General features: G+C 39.8%; 1 protein-coding gene across 1 annotated transcript in view; it reads left to right on the top strand.

Moving 5' to 3' along the window:
• SLC28A3 (solute carrier family 28 member 3) overlaps window positions 1-10,722 on the top strand; it is a 38,103-nt gene extending 27,381 nt beyond the window's left edge. The window contains exons 11-18 of the mRNA XM_058823970.1: window positions 101-226; window positions 539-669; window positions 1,422-1,590; window positions 3,206-3,403; window positions 5,987-6,068; window positions 6,890-6,988; window positions 8,867-8,990; window positions 10,501-10,722. Of these exons, the coding sequence (XP_058679953.1) occupies window positions 101-226; window positions 539-669; window positions 1,422-1,590; window positions 3,206-3,403; window positions 5,987-6,068; window positions 6,890-6,988; window positions 8,867-8,990; window positions 10,501-10,603 (1,032 nt within the window). The 3' untranslated portion in view covers window positions 10,604-10,722. The remainder of the gene's footprint in view (window positions 1-100; window positions 227-538; window positions 670-1,421; window positions 1,591-3,205; window positions 3,404-5,986; window positions 6,069-6,889; window positions 6,989-8,866; window positions 8,991-10,500) is intronic.
• The last annotated feature ends 8,840 nt before the right edge of the window (window positions 10,723-19,562 follow it).

The raw sequence follows: 19,562 nt of genomic DNA on the forward strand, positions 1-19,562 counted from the left end.
GAAAGTATGATTCAGACACTCATTTTTCTGCCCTTAATAAAAAAAATATTTGGGCTTTTATTAAGGATTTCTTAATTTGGTGCTTGTTTTTCACTTCCAGACAGAGTCTCCTCTCCTGGTACGGCCCTACTTACCATATATCACCAAATCTGAACTCCATGCAGTCATGACAGCAGGATTCTCAACTATTGCTGGAAGTGTCTTAGGAGCATATATTTCTTTTGGGGTAAGACAGGGGAAAAGAACTAGAAAACAAATGGTTTATTGAAATCTTTTAAGTATTTCACCCAGCTGCAATGCTTTGAAACTATCCCTCAATCATTCCCACTGTTTGGGGTTTTTTGTCCCTGAAGGAATTAGCCACAAAAATCCTTGGTCTTCTGACAGCTCATTCTCTTCATTTCCTTATGAGCAATATGAACTTTTAATGACATCCTGTAGAGAAATCATACAAACAACTAAAAAAATTAATTGCATTCCTACGTGTTTGTGCATACCATGGTTATCATGGAATACTTTCTTTCCCCTGGAATTCTAGGTTTCCTCCTCCCACCTACTGACTGCTTCTGTTATGTCAGCGCCAGCATCATTAGCTGTCTCCAAATTATTCTGGCCTGAAACTGAAAAGCCCCTGGTAACTCTGAGGAGTGGCATACAAATGGCAAAAAGGTAAGCTGATCTAGGTACTAGTTAATACCACTGCAAAAATGAGGTCTGGATAATAACTGCTCACACATAAATTTTACGAGCATTATGTGGTAGATGTTCAAGCAAGAAATTAATTAAAGACTAAATGCTGCAAATGGTTGATTTATGAATTCAGATGAGTGTGCCCCATATATATGCCAAGGACCTGGGCCAAACTGTAAACTCCAAAGAAAGAGGGAAATGCCTACTTGAGGTGACCTGCCAGGAGGTTTTCCCTTTTGTAATGTTGTCTTTTTTCTGTAATGAATCTGCAAATGCAAACATGTAAAAAGCAAAGACAAAGCAATAATTTCACAACAGCAGCAAATATTTTGCCCATCTGCAGGCACACTTCTCTTGGCAATGACAGGCAAAGCAAAAAGGCTTCTAAGGATCTGCTTCTGAATGACCCAAGCATTTCTGCAAGGGCTGTGTGGGAGAAGAGCAGTGTCCATTGCCTGGTATGAGCAGTGCTACAGTTTTGAGATCTTGCTCAACCCTGAATGTACCACAATTCGTCCTCAGGGCACCACAAGCATATGCTTCAAGTGTCTGCCATGAGGATTGACAGGAAAAGCCTACTTCACATCATCATTCCTCTTCATTATTTTCTCTATGAGTGTACAGATGGCTTTAGTACTAGAATTCTAATCAAGTGCGTGTATGTTTTAGTTCTGTTATTTGTTCTTGAATTTAAAGATGTTCACACTCTGGTTTTCTCTTCCTTGGCAAAGTGAATCAAAGAATCTGCTAGAAGCAGCCAGCCAGGGTGCCTCTACCTCCATCGGGCTGGTAGCAAACATCGCCGTGAGCGTGATCTCCTTCCTTGCCCTGCTGAGCTTCTTTGACTCAGCCCTTTCTTGGGTGGGCAACTTGTTTGACTATCCACAGCTGACCTTTGAGGTATGATCTCCAGGTTATTCATGTAGCTGACATACATGCATAATTTGTGTTTCTCAAATTTAAGTGCTTGTGTGGTTTGTATGTTGTTGTTTCTTGTACTCATTTTGTATTTTAACATGATCTAAATCCATCTTTTATTTGCATGTTCTGAACAATTTCTTAACAGTTAAAGTAAAATTGTTGCCATTTAAGTATTTCTGTTTCTATTAGTCCACCTGCTGTTTCCCTCTGTGGTGTTCTTGCTAACTCCCAGGGTATGTTTATACAGAGCAGGCTAGCACCTGCCTCCTCTGACTTGGCAGTGCTGCACATCTGTCAACTACATGCTTGCCAAGCCATTAACATCTCCTGCAGCTAAACATAAAAGTGCCTTTATCTTCAAAAGGTCCCATCAATCCCTTAATGCTTGCTGTGTTCACTTATATGGGGACACTGGGGAAAGACCAGACTTGCCTGAAACCAGACTTACTTCATATCAGTTTGTTCTCAATACAATTACAAAGTGAAACCATACCCAAATCACTCAACAGAGCAAATGTTTGAACCTAGGTCAATATGTCATTTTTGACCCAATGCAATCACCTAGTTTCAGTGGTTATGGCCCTTTTTTTTTGCAAGACCCTAATAAAAGCCCTGGGAGAAACACAGATATTACTTGTGTTAAAGGTGCTGCTGAAGTGAATGGCCACTCATAACAGATATGGCTTCAGCATCACTAAGTTATTACCCTGCTAATCTTTCAGAGGTCTCTCACTGCACCCCAGATACCCACAGCTGAGGAGAGTCACAAGTACACATGCCTTAGGCATACTCGTGCAGGGGCTGGTATTTTCATAACTGCTGGGTGGTGTAAGATTTGGACAGGCAGATAGTCCACGAGGAATTGAGACACACAGACATGATGCATGCAGTCAATTTTCCCTTGGGAGACACTAATGCATAACTTTCTCTGAGCAGAGAAACCAGCCAGAAATAGTAACTGCTTTAAGACCTCCATTACATTCTCTGACCACAATCTGACCAAAACCTTTCACAGTTGGAGCTATTTTCTCTCATATAGAAACTAGCTATGCTGTGATATGGGATTACTTTTTCAATTTGCATAAATCTTATAATGCCAGGGAAAAATAGGTACAGCTTTAATTGTGTCAGATGCACAGCTTTTATGCAGAGACAACTCTTTTGTTTACAGCAGTTGGAGTCCAATAACCTGATAATTAGGCGTGTTCATTAACACATTTGATTTAATCTAGCAGAAGAATTGGAATCCTCAGTTCTCCTTTTAGTTCAATCTTCCTTCTTTTTGTCAAACACTGTGTCCAATTTGAAGCCATTATTGAGTGAAAAGCTGGCACAGAAACCTTTGTTTTATTTTACATATAAAATTAGGGACATATAAATATTTTGTTATATCTAGAGTCTTGATTAATGTTTTAAAAGGTACTCAAGCATGCCTGACAATTAAAAACTCTCCCAGAGTTCATGGCAGCAAAAATTGAAGGCCAATTTTCCTCTGCTAAAATAAAACCTTCCTTATTTTAAGTTTAGAAAAGTTACTGTCTGATATTGCTTTCTGACATTTATTTCGACCTGCTTTTTCTTATACATTCTGCAGAACATTTGTGCTTATGTCTTCATGCCATTCTCTTTCATGATGGGAGTAGACTGGGAAGACAGTTTCATTGTCGGTGGACTACTAGGTTACAAAACTTTCTTCAATGAATTTTTGGCTTATGAGCGCCTTTCAAAACTGATTCAAAACCGAGAAAAGGGTGGAAGCATGTACATTAATGGTGTGAAACAGTATATGACAGTAAGTAACATTTTTCTGTCCTACAGATTTATTTGATCAAATACTTCAACGTTGAAACGACTTATTATTTAATATGGGCATCAAATGGTTGCATATTACTCTAAGGTATGTCTTTGAGCAACACAGTTAATTTATGAAAGTGCAGCATTGCTCTGTGCAGTTGCTGTGACTCTCATTGCCCTAACTGTCTTGAACAAGCATAGAGACAGAAGGGCGTGGGTTTAGGGAACATGCAGTGTCCCACAGGACACCACTCTTAAGACAGAGGCTGTCTTCAAGGCAAGTTTCTTCTTACCTGATTCTCAATACTTCTCTATGAGCTACTCTCCCAAGAAAACCCTGAGGAAGAACCCGAGGATCCTCCTGCCCTCAGAGGTTTGTCCAAGCATTAAACTTGAAGAGAGGCATCCAGTAAGCTCTACCAGGTGGCATTACTGGCACACCTTTGCTGTAGGCTATTGTTCCCTCTGCAGAGGGCGGTAATAAAAGACATGTAGTACATGCCATACACCTCCCTTGCAACACTGAGTCCAACCAGTCTGTCTCAATCAAACTTTCCAGCCTTGTCCCACCTCTCATTCACAGTTTACCCAACAGACATGTAGCTCCTACTACAGCACACTGAGATAGGCAATGCTAAGGGCATCTTGCATGTGTGCATGGGGCCAAAGGTCATTCAGTGATCAAAGCTGACCTTTGTGGACATGACTGCTCTACTATCTGGCATTCACACACATGGCCCATGCTGAATTCGTCTCAAGCACAGGCAACAAAAACCATGATATCCAACTTTACACATCCATTGACCCTTCTTTCTTAAACCAAGACAGATTGTCACTGTAGAGAAACCCTTTAGATCAGAAAGTATTTTGTACAGCACTTACATGATTCTTTGAATCAGATGGGATGCTGTGGACATCTTTTATATTAAAAACCAAAAACAAATTCCTGATCATTTGCATTCCCGATTACCAGAAGATAATTCACACGTGGAGGTAGAAAGCCAGGCAGTCCGATCAATGTTCACATCCTTGTCTGAGCATCCATTACCAGTGTTCCTGGAATTCCTGGCAATAGAACTCTGGGCTAGAATGATCTTTGATGTGCCCTGCTATAACTGTGCTTCCTTGTACTAAATGAATGACACTGAATTCCTGCATGAGTGAATAAGGGTTTATTTTAGTATGGAATGCAGCCTCAAAACACAGATCTTAGGAACTCTATTTAACTTTTTTTTTTCCTGCATAAGATGTCATATAGGACTTTCACATTCACTTCTAATACCTATAAGGAGCTGTATTAACTTCCATAGTGAAAAGGTCTGAGAAACATAAACAATTGTAATTCTGGTAAAAATTGGCTGAAAACCATTATAATTAGAGCACAACAGTTCAGGTGAAGGTGTGCTTGGCATCTGTTTTTAATTTCCCTTCAGTTTCAGAGCTCTCTAATTCATTCACACACAGATATTCTCTCAGACTGAGCAAACAAGTGTCTTCACCTGAGTCATTAATTACATGGCTTCCTGTTTTCAGAGCTAGGAGAGTGCAAATGAAAGCAGGGTACACAGAGCTTTTTCTAGGAAAAGCTGGTAGAGTGGGTACTTGAAAAACATTTTCCTGCATTTGTGGAGATTGATTGAAAGTATCTACAAATTGGTGTTCATAAAAGAGGAATTAAACCAGAGGAACTTCTAATAAACAGGAAACCTGCTAGAACACTCACTCATTTTAACCTAAACCACAGTAAATAGGAATTCGGAGTTGCCAGGGGGACAAAAATCCATTTGCTGAGATATGTTGCCTCCTTTCTCAAAATGTCTGAACTACATTTATCTAAAGGCTTGCAAGGTTTGTAGGCAAACCTTGCAAGCCTCCTGATTTCACCTAAAGGACCGTTTTGTGTCCTGTGAAGGGTCCCTCCCTGGAGGCAAAGGCCAACCTTGTATCTACTCTGAGGTACAGGCTTAGTTGGTGTTACCCAAGGGGAGAAAAGTGGCAGAAGTCAGTACAGAAATAAGCTGTTAATGGGGATTCCAAATTCATAATGTCAGTCTCTGCCTGTCAACACGCGCTTCCTAGGAGACAAATTTGTCTTCTTTGCACGGGGTGGAGAATGCACAAAGTAGCTTTGTACAGAGCCCTCTGCTTCTTCAGGGTCAAAGAATTCAGGGATGCATACCAAAACTTGAGGTTTCAAAAGAGTTTTATAGAGGCATCCAGCTGTGAAAAACAAGTTGAGTTATTGCTCTCTGACTCATGCTTTCAGAAAATAGCAGTTAAATTGCCACTAGTAAGATAAGATTTTTTGTCTTTAATTACTACTACTCACTTCAAAAAGGCACAACAATATATGTGAAAGATAAAATCATTGCATAGTTTGTCAGCCCTCACATGGGTAGTGGGTATCAAAGCCTGTGACATTCAACAAGGGAACAAGTCTACCTTTCTGAAAGCCACACCTTGGGCAGCAACCAAGCAAAACAGTTATTTTTGTACTCAGAGCCACAGTGCCATGTTTTTACACCTTTAAATTACAATTAACTGTTTCAAACCACTCAGAGGATGTGTCTTTGTTTTTCAGGTTCGCTCTGAAGTCATTGCCACCTATGCTCTCTGTGGATTTGCCAACTTCGGCTCCCTGGGACTAGTAATAGGAGGCCTGAGTAAGAACCACTCTCACAGACAATTTGTTAAGCAAATCCCAAAGAAAGCACCAAAAGGAAAAGGCTGGGGGTGAAGCTTAGCAGCATTAGGGACTGAGCAGTTGCTCTGCCAAAACCTAGCCCTCAATTGTGAATGTAAGGGCACCCAGAGGGGGGGGTACAGGATTTGGTGGGAAGTACTGGGAGAGGCGCTGAACACAAGGGGAAGGAACCAAGCCCTTCTCATAGCCTTCCCTCTTTAGACCTCAAACACGAACCTGAGCCACTACTGCCCATGAGCTTCAGGAGGAGCAGGTCAACTCAATAGCATGCTGGTGTGACAGATTAATTTGGTTATTTTCTGTAAAAATATCACATATATGCAGTAAGCTTACAGGGAAAGAATTTTTAAAGGAGGTTTTCAAATCTCAGCGGAAAAAGAAAAATTGAAAAACCATCTGAGTTCCTCACCAGGCAGCCAGAATTGCTGGCAGTCATCTTTGCCCTGGAGCCACAGTGGGCTCAGCAGTGGGGCAGTGTAGAGCAACAAAACCCAGCTATGGGGCCAGACTCTTCTGAAGGGTGCAATCATCCAGCACTGACATGCAAACTGCCAAAGAAAACAAAAGTTACCATTTTGAATATAAGCAATCCTCTTAACAGGGAGAACCAACACTGGCACTTGGCCTTCAAAGAACCCACTAAAAAATGTCCCATTTTTCCTCCATGTTTCCCTTAGTTTAAACTGCTGGGTGGAAAATTACTCCTGCAGGGGCAGAAGCTGGTAGATTCACCTTCCTTATATGTATTTCTGTTTGACATATGCTTTGTATTTCTTCTAGCAAGCATTGCTCCCTCAAAAAAGAAGGAAATAGCTGACGGTGCTTTCAGAGCGATGATTGCAGGAACGGTGGCCTGTTTCATGACGGCCTGTGTGGCAGGTACAGTGCTCAGGTTTGGTGTCCCCTATGGCCAGTGACCACCATGGGGCACTGCACCAGCACCATGCTATATCCTCCTAGGCTGCCTCAGTTACTCAGACACAAGTTTTTTTTTTGCTTGGCAGGATTAAAAGTTGATATGAGACAAAAGTTTCTTGAAAACTAGAATTTGAAAATATGTAAATGTTTCAGTTCTTCTATTATGTCTGTGTTTTTAGGAGAGGGGTATGGTGTTTTAATGGGGGAGTTTTTGGGTTTTTTGTTGGTCTTTGTTGTTGTTGTTTTGTGGGTTTTTGTTGATTTATTTATTTGTGCAGAACATGTGACTTATAAACAAAGCGATTTGTAGATGAATTGCAATCCCTCCTCTGCACCACTAGATACAGGAATAGAGAACCAATTTTGGAAAGTTTTGAACTAAATTTGGAAAAGAAACAGGAAAATGGAATGAAAGAGTGTAAAAGAGTAACAAAGGAGAACAACTCTTTGTCATAATGTTAAGTCAATATTTTGAGGGGATAATATTTTCACAGAGCACTTAGGCTTGTGAAATGGTCCTAAAATGGGACTCCACAGCTGATCATTATTTTCAAAACTTCAGCTTTAATTTGAGTGAAAAGTCACAATGCAACAGACATTTAAGGGAGTAAATTAAAAAGAACAAAGTAATTATTCAGAAGATTAATTCATTGATATGTTTCAGTAGATTAAATTAAATTAGATTAAATTAAATTAATTAGATTAATTAGATTAAATTAAATTTATTCTCAGTATTTCACAATCCCTTTTCCAGCTCTCTTTCCTGAGCGTGTGATATACAAAATTAGTATGACATGGAATGATGAAGGTTAAAGGTTAAAGGTCATATTTCAACAGTGAAGAAAGATCTTGGTATTTTATGTAGCTAAAACCACTATGTCCGTTTCTACCCAAACTTCTCTATGCCTTGGTGTTCATGGTAGCAACAGAAACATACAGATTTTAAAGATGAGCCCACACTATTTTCTGAAGGCTACAGAACAAACTTGAAATAACATTAGTCTCATAGCTGTCCATAATATTTTAATACATGACACTACTCTGCATAACTGAGGAACCAGGAAGCTCTACTAAAATATGTCATTTCACAATACTGATCTTAAGAATAATATTGTGAACAGCCACTGAGAAAATCTCTCTAAAATAATAGAATCTGCTTTGGAATGAAAATTGCATTCCACCCACTCCTGCCATGGCAAATGCTTTTCTTATGCTCAGGAGAAAGTAGAAAAGCCAAGCAATTTCTATTATCCCAGTTAAGATAAGAATGTATTAAAAACATGTCCAAGTTCTACAACATTACATATAGATGGAGCTATCACTTTCATACTTTTGTGTTTCCATTATTCCAGTGACATACTGATGACATTAGTATTAGTAGGAAATTTTAAAGAATATGTAGCAAAGCAAACTCAATTTAAAACAAAATAAGAAGTTCTGTATTTACTTGCAGTTCTATAAATGCAGCATAGCTTCATCTTAGTTAATGAAAACACACTGACCCAGCAATGAGAAAGGCATTACTACACAATATTAATATCATTAAAGGAGGCAGAAAACCAAAATGTATCCAAGTGTGTATCCATTGCTGAACTTTAATTCCTACATATAAAAAGTAGATAAATTGTTATGGTTGCTACTTAATTCTGTTTTTAAAAATGATTCAGATTAGAAGTCCTGCAGTTCAAAGGTTTTGACCTTGTACCTTTACATAACCGCCTCAAATGGTGATTTTGCGTCAGACAGAATGGTTTTTTTGATCATGGCTTCATGACTCACATTCTCAAATCTTATCTTCCTCTTCATTATTCATTAAGAAAATTGTAACTTACTTCACAGGAATGCTGACTGTCCCTAGTCTGGAAGTTCCTTGCCACATCTTGTTAGGAAATGCTTCCAACTTCACAGATTTCCCTGCCAACAGCACAGAGCTAGTTGAATGCTGCCAGCAACTCTTGACCAGGTATTGAGAACCCTTTATCCTCTGGGAGTAAAATTTAGGAAGCTCATATCTTCTCTGAAAACCTAATGTTATTTTTATTTTTTGTATTTGGCTTTTTTTCTTTGGCATCTGCTTTCAGTGAATTAGTATCTTTTAGAGGAATGGCTATTTTAGTGCTTTTGAATTGTCTTCCTCTTCTGGGGCATTTTTCCATTGCATGACAAACACCTGCAGAATCAATAGAAAATTCAAAATATCTTTGAATTTTGAAATTTTTTCCTCATGAGAGGAGGGTCAAGCACTGATCTCTCCTCTTTGGCGTGACCAGTTACAGGACCTGAGGGAATGGCCTGAAGCTGTGTCAGGGGAGGGTTAGGTTGAGTATTAGAAAGAGATTCTTCCCCCAGAGGGTGTTTGGGCACAGAACAGGATCCCCAGTGAAACGGTCACAGCACCAGCCTGACGGAGTTCAAGGAGCATTTGGACAATGCTCTCAGACTCTTGGAGATTATGCTCTGTGCAGGGCCAGGAGTTGGCCCTCGATGATTCTTGGTTTATCTCAAATACTAACAAGAAAATAAATCAAATATTTGAACTAATATAAAGTTAACCTAGTATTTGAGGTTAGCAATAGCTGAAAAAAAGTCAGGAGCCTTTCCCTTCCTTCCCTCTTCTGTCTATAGTGTGACTAAAGATAATAATAATAATCAGGCTTGTTTATGTTGAAAACTTTACATGCATTTAAAGTAGAAAAATATTTCAAGATAAATTGTATTTCACAACTCTCTATCCAAGGCAGAGAAGAAAGAAATACTGATACTAAAAAAGGAATATATTCAGATATACCTAGCACTATCTCACAAAGAACCAAAGGTCTATGTATTTAGGTTATGGCAAGAACCTTTCAAATTGTCCTAGTATGCTTCCTTTTTTTCTTTTTTCTCCTTTTTTTTTCTATTTTCAAAACTAATTACTTTAGAAATAAATGCTCTTAATTCATCCTTTTTTCTTGCTATTGAAAATAGAAGAACTCACACAACAGATATCATGTCTGGGTACATTCAATCATTGTTATTTCTTCATTACTACAGCTTTTCCTCATAACACTAATTTCAGGTCTACCATGTTGCTACAAAGACAAGAACCTGCTCTATTTTTAGCAGAATCAGTGTTAAGCAGATGCTTTGAAAATGTAAAAATATTGAATAGGGAAATGAAGGACTCAATCATTTCAGTTATCTAGGTAGATGTACCAGAGGCATGAGGACTTGCTACAAAAAACCAAAAGTTATTCTGATAGAAAGGCAGAACATCTGGATGTGGCACTTGGCTGGAGTTGGGAAAGTCTTCTCTCTATTTTGTTTCTCAGGAAAATTTTAACACATCTAAAGTTGCTTTGGAGAAAGTGTGTGTTGCCATGTATGTGTGTGTGTGTGTACATACATATACTGCAGAGAGAGATTCTCATGACAAAATTCTGTGATTCTGTGAAAAGGAGTTTTATCTGATATCTGCTTTATTTCTCCCCCAGTGCAAATCATTCGGAGGAGATCTTTCCCAGAGGAAACTACAGTCTCAATTCCTGGAAAGTGTGTTGCCAAATACTCAGTCAACCTGCTTTTCATTGCACTTAGGTTAAGTTTGAATCTTTTTGACAGGATTGATCATAAATAAGAACTGTGTTCATTGGAAGAGAGGAAATAAAAAAATTGCTTTACTACAATGAGTGTAAATTTCCCCCATGCAATCTTTATTTTTCATCTCTTACCAGCCCAATTCCTCTACTTGGCTGGAATTATTTATAAATTAAACTGGCATAAATGGAAGGCACCTCTTGCTGCAGAACTCTTCTCCCACTATAAAACAGAATAGAAGAACATTTCTGAGTCTCCTGCTTTTATTTCTACCCCAAAACTAAGTAATTTGCCAGATTAAATTGCTATAAGCATGAAGAAAGTCAGATTCAGAAGATTTGGCTGCCACTTACAGATAGCTATGAACTAGAAATAATATTCAGAGTTACCATCAATTTCTAATACTATTTCTGCCCTTTTTGATGGCAAAGAAGTCTTTACTGCATGAAGAGAAATTACTTTTCTGCAAAAGAAAATGCAGAGAAATTACTTTTCTGCAGAGAGATCTGCATTTTGTGCAGACATAATTCTATACATCCACATATATAGATATATACATATATATATATATATTCCTACCAATACCTAGGTAGCTATAGCTGCACATGAACTGAGCTGCAGACCTGTTCTACCTCATCAGCTTGGCCACTAGGAACTAGCAACCCTGCCACAGTCCTCCTTCTGCCCACAGGAGAGTGCAGGAAGTTGGTCACTCTTTACAGTTAACTCATATGAATGAAAATGTCCAGCCTCCAAGTTTCCTATATTAATTCTTTTAAATCTATGTTTTTAACCATTGTGAAAATTGATCATGAAGTCACCAACAAGGAACTTTTATACACATTTGACCTCTGTCAAATGCAGGAAAAATCAGGTCCATACCATGACTATTCCCTGTCAAGGAAGCTTAATGTAGGACACCTCCACAGGATCCCTTTGAAGAAGAAAGTGTGTTATGATTTTAAGCTTCAGAACTTTCATGGACTCAAAAACTGGTAAGTTCTGTGCAGAGGTAGGGAGAGAGAGTGATTACTAGCCTATGATGTTGTTAATGCTAAAGGCTTGGGAATAAAGGTCAGAACTAAATTACAGGAACATCGGAAAATTCTGACACATTCTGCAAATAAAAATTGTGCAGATGGTCTATTCAGGAAAAGCAATTACTAATTTTTCGAGCTTCCATTAATTACTGCAGAATCTTTTCCAGGAAATCCAAGTTCATTAACTTAAGACAGCTGCCAGTACAGTTATTTCCAGGGGGTATTTATTTGAACTTGCTATGAAAGTGCTAGTTTCCTGTAAAGCTCAGTTTATTAACTTAATCCCCAGAAAAGTTATAAATGTCAGCATTGCTACTACTTGTGATTTTTTTTATCTCTGGTTTTATATTGTTAGGTGTTTTTATTTGGCCTCATCCACCTAGGAATGTCATCCTTAATTTTCAGTGGTTTTAAAGGATGCTGATAATGCTGATTAGGACAGATATATGCTCATATATTTAATGTGAATCCATCCTAAAGAAAATGCATGGATTTCGTCCATGAGTTTTATCCAGCATGCTGGTTAGAGCAGAGTTTGGATTTCAAGTAAGTTTAGAGTCTGAAGCCAAGTAACATATTATTTCAAGGAAAATTCATCAGAAACATTAGTTCTCGCTATCAAAAAGAGCACACCCCATGTGCTCTCTTTACAAACCATCACGGGCACTCTTCTTTGCTACTCCCTACCATGCCCTACTTAATATCAGTCTTTTGAAATGGCTGCTCTTTTCATTTCACAATTGTATGCTGGGTAAAAGGGCTGCTTGGGCTAGTAAATACAATCGTGTATAAACTGCTAAAAAAGCTTTTCATAGAGCTGAAGCCTTCCTCCCACAGAAGAGGTGTGGTGTTTTCCTTTTTAAGACTCCTCTATAGATGGATTAGATGGAAGGCAATTTTTGCAGAATATATATGATAGTTCTCTACACCTGCTCAAAGAGATTGCCCACCTGGTTTGATGATGGCTTGATCTAAAGACAATATATGTGGGACATTACATCTTAAGTGTAGCAAAAACAGCAGTGAAAGCAGGAGGGAATTGCTACCAAGTACCATCATGTGTTCTGGTGACTATTTTCTCTTTGTCCTGATGGTGCTAGGAGTCCAGTGTAGAACTCTTTGTGTTTCTCTCAACAAAAAAAGCAGAATAGTGCAGTTCACCAGCCTGAAGTTACCCCGGCAGCTTGGACCCTGAACTATCAGTGCCCAGGAACACATTTCTGACAATACCAGCAGCAACAAATCTGCATCACGGACCTCAAAAGAAACATTTGATTTAATCAAATGCTTGCTAGCACATGTGATGGGTTGACCTTGTGGTGAGATGGATGCCAGGTGCCACTAAAGTTGCTCTATTCTTCTCTTCTGCTGTACAGGTGAAAGAATATCCGATGAAAGGTCTATGGCTTGAAATAAGGACAGGGAGAGATCACTCACCAAGTACCATCATAGGCAAAACTGACTCCTCTTGGGGAAGATTAATTTAGTTTATTGATCAGTTCAGAGTAGGATACAGAGAAACAAAACCAAATCTTAAAAACACTCTCCCTGACCTCCCTCTGTGCCTTGTGATCAGTTTTACTCATGATTTTCTCTGCCTCCATCCCCACCACCCAGCAGCCCACAGTAATGAAGAATTGGGATTGTGGTGAGTTCATCACATGTCTCTACCCTTTCTCCTTCAGGAAGAGGAATCCTCACAGTCCTCCCCTGTTCCACTGTGGAATCCCTACTATAGCAGACAATCCTCCACAAACTTCTCCAATGTGAGTCCTTTGAGTCCTTCCATGGGCTGCAGTTTTTCATTAACTGCTCTAGCATGTGTCTCTTCCATGGGGTGCAGCCCTTCAGGAACAGGCTGTTTCATTGTTAGTCCCCAACAACAGGATCATATGTCCTGTCAGCAAACCTGCTCCAGTGTGGGTTCCTCTCTCCACATACCTACCAGGACCCTGCTCCAGCATCAACTCCTCTTTCCATGGGGCCATGGATCTTGCCAGGAGCCCTCCAATATGGGCTTCCCACAGGATCACAGCTTCCTTTGAGCATCCACTTGGTCTTGGGTGGGTCTTTTCTGCAAGCTGCAGGTGGATCTCTGCATTCCCACGGACATCCCTGGGCTGCAGGGGCACAGCTGCCTCACTCTGCGCTGCACCATGGCCTGCAGGGGAATCTCAGCTCTCTATCTGGACCAGCTCCTGGCCCTTCTTCTCCACTCACCTGGGAGACTTATCCTCTCATTTGCTCATTCTTCTCTTTCGCCTGGGAGAAGAATCTCATCTGTTTGAGATTCTTTCCCATCTCTTAGATAGTTATCACAGAGGCACTACCACTGTCATTGATGGGCTTGGCTTTGGCCAGTGGCAAGTCCATCTCTGAGCCAGCTGGCATTGGCTCCATTGGACATGAAGGAAGCTTCCAGTAATTTCTCAAAGAAGCCACCCTGTAGCATACTTCCCTCTCCTCCTCCACTACCCAAACCTGGCCTCACAAACCCAGCACACACACTACATCTGTAGGCTCTAAGATGGAAATAAATATTTTGTCAATTCATAAATAATGAAGTCTATGTGGAGGTAGCTCTGTTTCAAAGGTCTTGCAAAAAAGGAGTTTAGCTTCCTTTAAAATTATCAGAATGGCAGTGCACAATAGGATGGAACTAATGAAGGTGACAAGTGAATAAAGCATTAGTGTCATGACTCAATTTCTCACCCTCACAAGCTACCCACTGGATGTCAGTACATACCTAATAGCTTTGTGCTGTAGCTTTCACAGGATGTTAGTCACTAAAAGTCACTGGTAATAATTCCAGGAAAACTTACGCAGTTTTGTGTGCAACAGTTCCAGGAAATCTACTGTATAGCCTTTATCATGCTCAGAACATGTACCATCAATGAAAATTACCCTTAAAGTAAGACTGAGTTCTCTCTCGACCCAATTTAGAAAAGTACTGAAATATGTAAATTAAGGATGTCTGGCAGGTAACATGAATATTTCTATTTTAATTGGCTAAGATAAGGGGAAGATGGAAAAAACAAGGACATTTTAGAAACAACCTTTTTCCAATTCCACATATCACAGCAGCCATTGCAACCTATGTACCTTTTTGAACAAGTGAGTAGTTGACTATATGTTGTGATTTAACTGGCAGGCAGCTAAACAACACGCAGTCACCTGTTCATTCTTTGCTGCTACCTGGGACAGGGAAGAGAATTCAAAGCAAAAAAAGGTAAAAATTGTGGGTTGAGGTAAAGACAGCTTTAGGCAGTAAGAAGAAGAAGAAGAAGAAGAAGAAGAAGAAGAAGAAGAAGAAGAAGAAGAAGAAGAAGAAGAAGAAGAAGAAGAAGTAATACAGAAGAAGTAGCACATAAGGCAATTGTTTTCTATCCACTGACTAGTGGCTACTCAGTCCCTAGCCTGCAGCCCCCAGCCAGCCTTCCCCCCAGTTTGTAAACTGAGCCTGACACCATATGACATGGAATAACCTTTCAAACAGCTTGAGTCAGTTCTTCTGGCTCTGTGTGTGGCTCATGGTTCAGGAATGGTACTCCTCAATGTAGTGCTCTCACTGAGACCCTCCAAAGCACACCACAAATTGCTTGCTTCCCCTCCTGCTTCTCCTCCACAAATTTCCCCTTCTCCCTGTTAGTGGCTGAAGAGAATTGGAGGCACAAAAGGTGAAGATCACAGTTGAGATAAAAGCAACTTACGGAAACAGCAATGAGATAAGAAAACAAACAGTAACAGCAGCAATATGAAGAGCAAAAATGTACGAAAGGAGGGAGTGATTCCCGTGCAAAAATACCATTACTACAGAGCTCAACCTGCATGCAGGTATACTACCCCAACTGCTCCGTCAGTGTCAGAAGCAGAACCACCCAACTTTTCCCTCTGTGTGGAAATCAGCATTACCCTACTGCTCCTCACTTACTCCCACACTTACTCAACACCTCAGCAGAGACTCCCTTCCTCTGTCCCTCTGCAGTCATGTGAGGTGGTATAAAATAAGGAGGTGGTACACAGAGTAAGTTGGTATAGAGTAACCACCAGGTCCTGGACACACCCTCTCCTGGCTACAGCAAAAATGAACTCTCTCCTGTCTGGAACCAGGACTGTTTTCTTCCAAATTCTTGTGCTCCCTCCCAGCCTCTTCACTGTTGGGGTGATAAGAGAAGCTAAAGTCCTTGACTTGGGGTAAGCACTTCTTAAAAACAACTTAAACATCAGTGTGTTATCAATATAATTTTCATCCTAAATCCAAAATACTGCACTTTATCACCTGCTGGGAAGAGAAATATCCTAGCCAAAACAAGGACACAGTCGAAGAGGCATGTTATACACAGCAAGTTATGAAGCCAAATCAGTGTTCTCCAAAATAAGTACCACATGTTTCTTACAAAAGTCATTAATAGAATGAGGCAAGATGCCAAGGATAGAGAATATTAATCCCTGTTCTTCTACAGACTGAAACTTTTTGCTATGCAGCAGTCAGTCTGCTTCTCTCTGTACAGTGCCATAAATTCATTGGTGCTAGAAGTTGAGTCTGTAGATTACTGACAGACTTCCAAATTTTGACTACAAACAGCTTTCATTAAATGCTTAGCATTGCCATAGAGATGTGAAGGTGTCTGTGAACCTCAGCCCCACCAGCTGTTGCAGGAGACAAATGTGTGTCAAGGGCATTGGTGCAGGGCAAGGGAAGCTCCCTGTCCTTGTGAGGTACATGGCATGGGGACCCAGCCCTCTTTGCAGTCACCAGCACAGCTGGATTTGCCCTGGGAGCAGCTGGGGTGTGACAATTGTGGCCACAGTTCATCCATGTGAGACCATCTCAATTCTTCAAGCAGACCCACAAAATATTTAGGTCTGCTGCAACCATAGGCTGTTTTCTGGTATCAACACAAAAACAAGCATCAGGTCACAAAACTTTCATATATGAGAGGCTGAATCAAATTCTCTTCTCATTTGTGTGGGTCTAAACTTGGTGGATCTTCACTGAAGCTGGAGTTATCATACCCTTATGACAACATAAATCAGACAGGAGTTGTTTCCCCAATGAAAGTACTTCATAAAATATTGTGTATTGTATGTGTACAGCTTCTGTTTTGCTTTGTGAAGCTATGCATCTGAAGCATGAAAATACAAAACTAGAAAATGTAACTGGTGAAAACCAGTTCACTCTTTGGATCTTAATGGTTTTCTAGACGGGGGGGGGGAAATCAAAGCATTTTCTTGTTGCTACGGTATTCTGCAGCATAGGGATTCACTGTAGCAACCAGTGCATTACATCATAAGACATTGATCAGAATACATGTGTTGCCATGGTTGCCACATTTCATTTTTGCTATATTGATTGATGCCTTTGATGTCAGGTGGCTAGAAATATGAGGGAGATGGGAGCACCCTACATGACAATCTGCTTGCTCCCTGACAGCAAATATAGATGGCAGCTAAGGATCACATTTGTCTAGATGAAATGAGCAAATTTTGAAATTTTATAGGCAAAATCTTGCTTGTTACCAGAATTAAACACAGGTAAGAAATATCAAATTTGGGTTTTCTTGTTAACTTGTTTTCCACTTGCTAGGGAGGTGTTCCTACCTCAACACCAATTGCATTACAATGTTTGGAATCCCCATGTTAGGGAGAATAGCCCTATACCTAATATAATAAAGCTGAATTTGTGTCCACTTGTGAGTTTTGTACCCCAGATTCACTTGGGAAAGTTTCTCATCTCTGCTCCTGACTGTAAAATGAAGCAGTTACCTGGGTGTATTGCTGTAAGTCATGTTAAAACAAAAGTTGTTATCAGAAATGAGAGTGGAATTTTGCAGATGTGGGATTATACACCTAGGAAATCCATCTGGCTGACTCTATGCTGGAAAACAAGGAGAAACTATATATTACACGCTTAGTTTCTGTCTCTTATACATGAAACAGATAATTTCACCAGCAGGGTACTTTGCCTGAGCTAACAGCTGTTATTTCTGGTTCAGAGACAAGACCATGGATAGGTTCATACCAGTGTTATTTCCTCTCTCTGAAGAAAACCTCTCAGACTGCTGCAGCATCTTAGCTCAAGCAACAGCAGGGACACAAATTTGGTGTCCATACCAAACAATTAGCTACATCACAAAATCTCACCTGTCTTCCACCTTTTTCATAGCCCTAAATAATCCAAGTTTCATTAACTGCTGACAGAAATTGTCTTACAAAACTGTCATTTGACTCTAGCTGGCTATGTGGCCATATTACAATAATTATTACATAAGAAAAGTCTGAAGTATCTTGTGTCTTTATTTGGAATACTTTTTTTTTGTTAAAGGTATTTCCCCAAAGAGCCACTAAAAAAAGACTTTCTCTATTTTCAGTCCAGGAATACCACATGGAAGACATTCACCCTGAACAGTTTTTTGAACAACCATGCTCAGGCGTTTCAGAAAAGGAACTGATCCTTGCGGCTATGTGCTATTCTTGCAGACTGCTCAGCTGAAGTCAGCTAAGGTACCCTCTGTACTATGCACATTTTCCATTCATAAGTGATTATGGGACCTGGATTCACCTGAAACCAGATGTAGGAAAAGCAAGAGATCTCCCCATAACAATCACTTTGCCCCCTATGCTACTTAACTGCCGTAACAGAACCACAGCAGAGCCCAGACTGACTTCCTTTCCCAGGTAGCTGTTGAATTCCCATGCATCTTGCTTCCCTCCCTTCATCCTTTTTTACTCTGATCATTCTATGAATGATCAGAAGCACTCTTCCCATCTTGCTTTCTGTAACCTGTTAATTTTGATCGCCTTTATTTTGATTTCACGCACCACCACGGGAATGTTGGAATTTTTCCTTTGTTGGGTCACTAGATGGCAGAAGACACCCAGTAAAACCTCTTCCCCAGAAAATAGGTAGGGATACATGTCGCCTTTTTACTTATTGTGTGGTCCCCTTAGGGTTTTTGTTGCTCAAAATGTAATGTTAAATCTTTTTTTTACCCTGCTTTCAGGATTTTTTTTTTTCATATAAAAATGTGATATGCTTTGCCTAATGTGGTTTGCTTTTAAGGGGCCATTCTGGGCACCTTACAGCTCCACTTCCTGGACTGCCACACAGGCATTCCTGAAGATCATCTTTTCCTAAAATGATGTGGGCTGATTGCCCTACATTTCTTATTACCATTATAGGTTCTGTTTAGTGCCTGTCTGTAGTAACCTTAGAGAAAGTAGTAGAATGAATTATGTAATACATAAAATTTAAATGCTGAAAGAACTCACAGAAGATGGAGGTGTGAAGAGGGTGGTTGTGTCCTGCTAAAAAATCCTCATTCTCTTTACCTGCAGGTAATACGGGGCTAAAGGTTTCTAAAAATTTTGCATGGCCTCAAATAGCAACAGCAATAATTGTTCTAAAGTCTGTTTTATTATAATCCCCACCACCAGTGCACCTCTTAACTTGTCCTCTGCCTTCAGGATTGCTGAACACAATAAGGCTTTTTGCAAGCTGATATTGATGCCTAAAGATTTTAGCATTTTGTGTGTATCTGTAGTTTTACAGATTTTAACGTGTAGCTGTATAGTTTCTAACTCTTTGTCACTTTAACCTAGTAACTGCACTTTCCAAGATACTATGGAATTCTTCTTGGAATTCTGCTTACTCTTGCTTTTTAGACTAGCAAGGACACTTTGTTTTCCACTAGAACTTAAAAGACAAAACAAGAAAGCCCCTGCAACAACTCTATTGGGGCAGAATGCATGGGAAATTACCTAGTGAAATGTTCTTCTAATTGGACAATATTTGATAGGTATACAAATCAACTAGGCCTAAAAAAATTGCAGAAGCACTATGTATGCATATTGCCGTATTGTGCACCTTGAAAGCCTTTCAATTAAGGATTTGCTTATATATAATCATTTTAATGCTG

This window comes from Ammospiza caudacuta, chromosome Z (genome assembly GCF_027887145.1).
Source record: "Ammospiza caudacuta isolate bAmmCau1 chromosome Z, bAmmCau1.pri, whole genome shotgun sequence".
In the NCBI taxonomy this organism is placed as follows: domain Eukaryota; kingdom Metazoa; phylum Chordata; class Aves; order Passeriformes; family Passerellidae; genus Ammospiza; species Ammospiza caudacuta.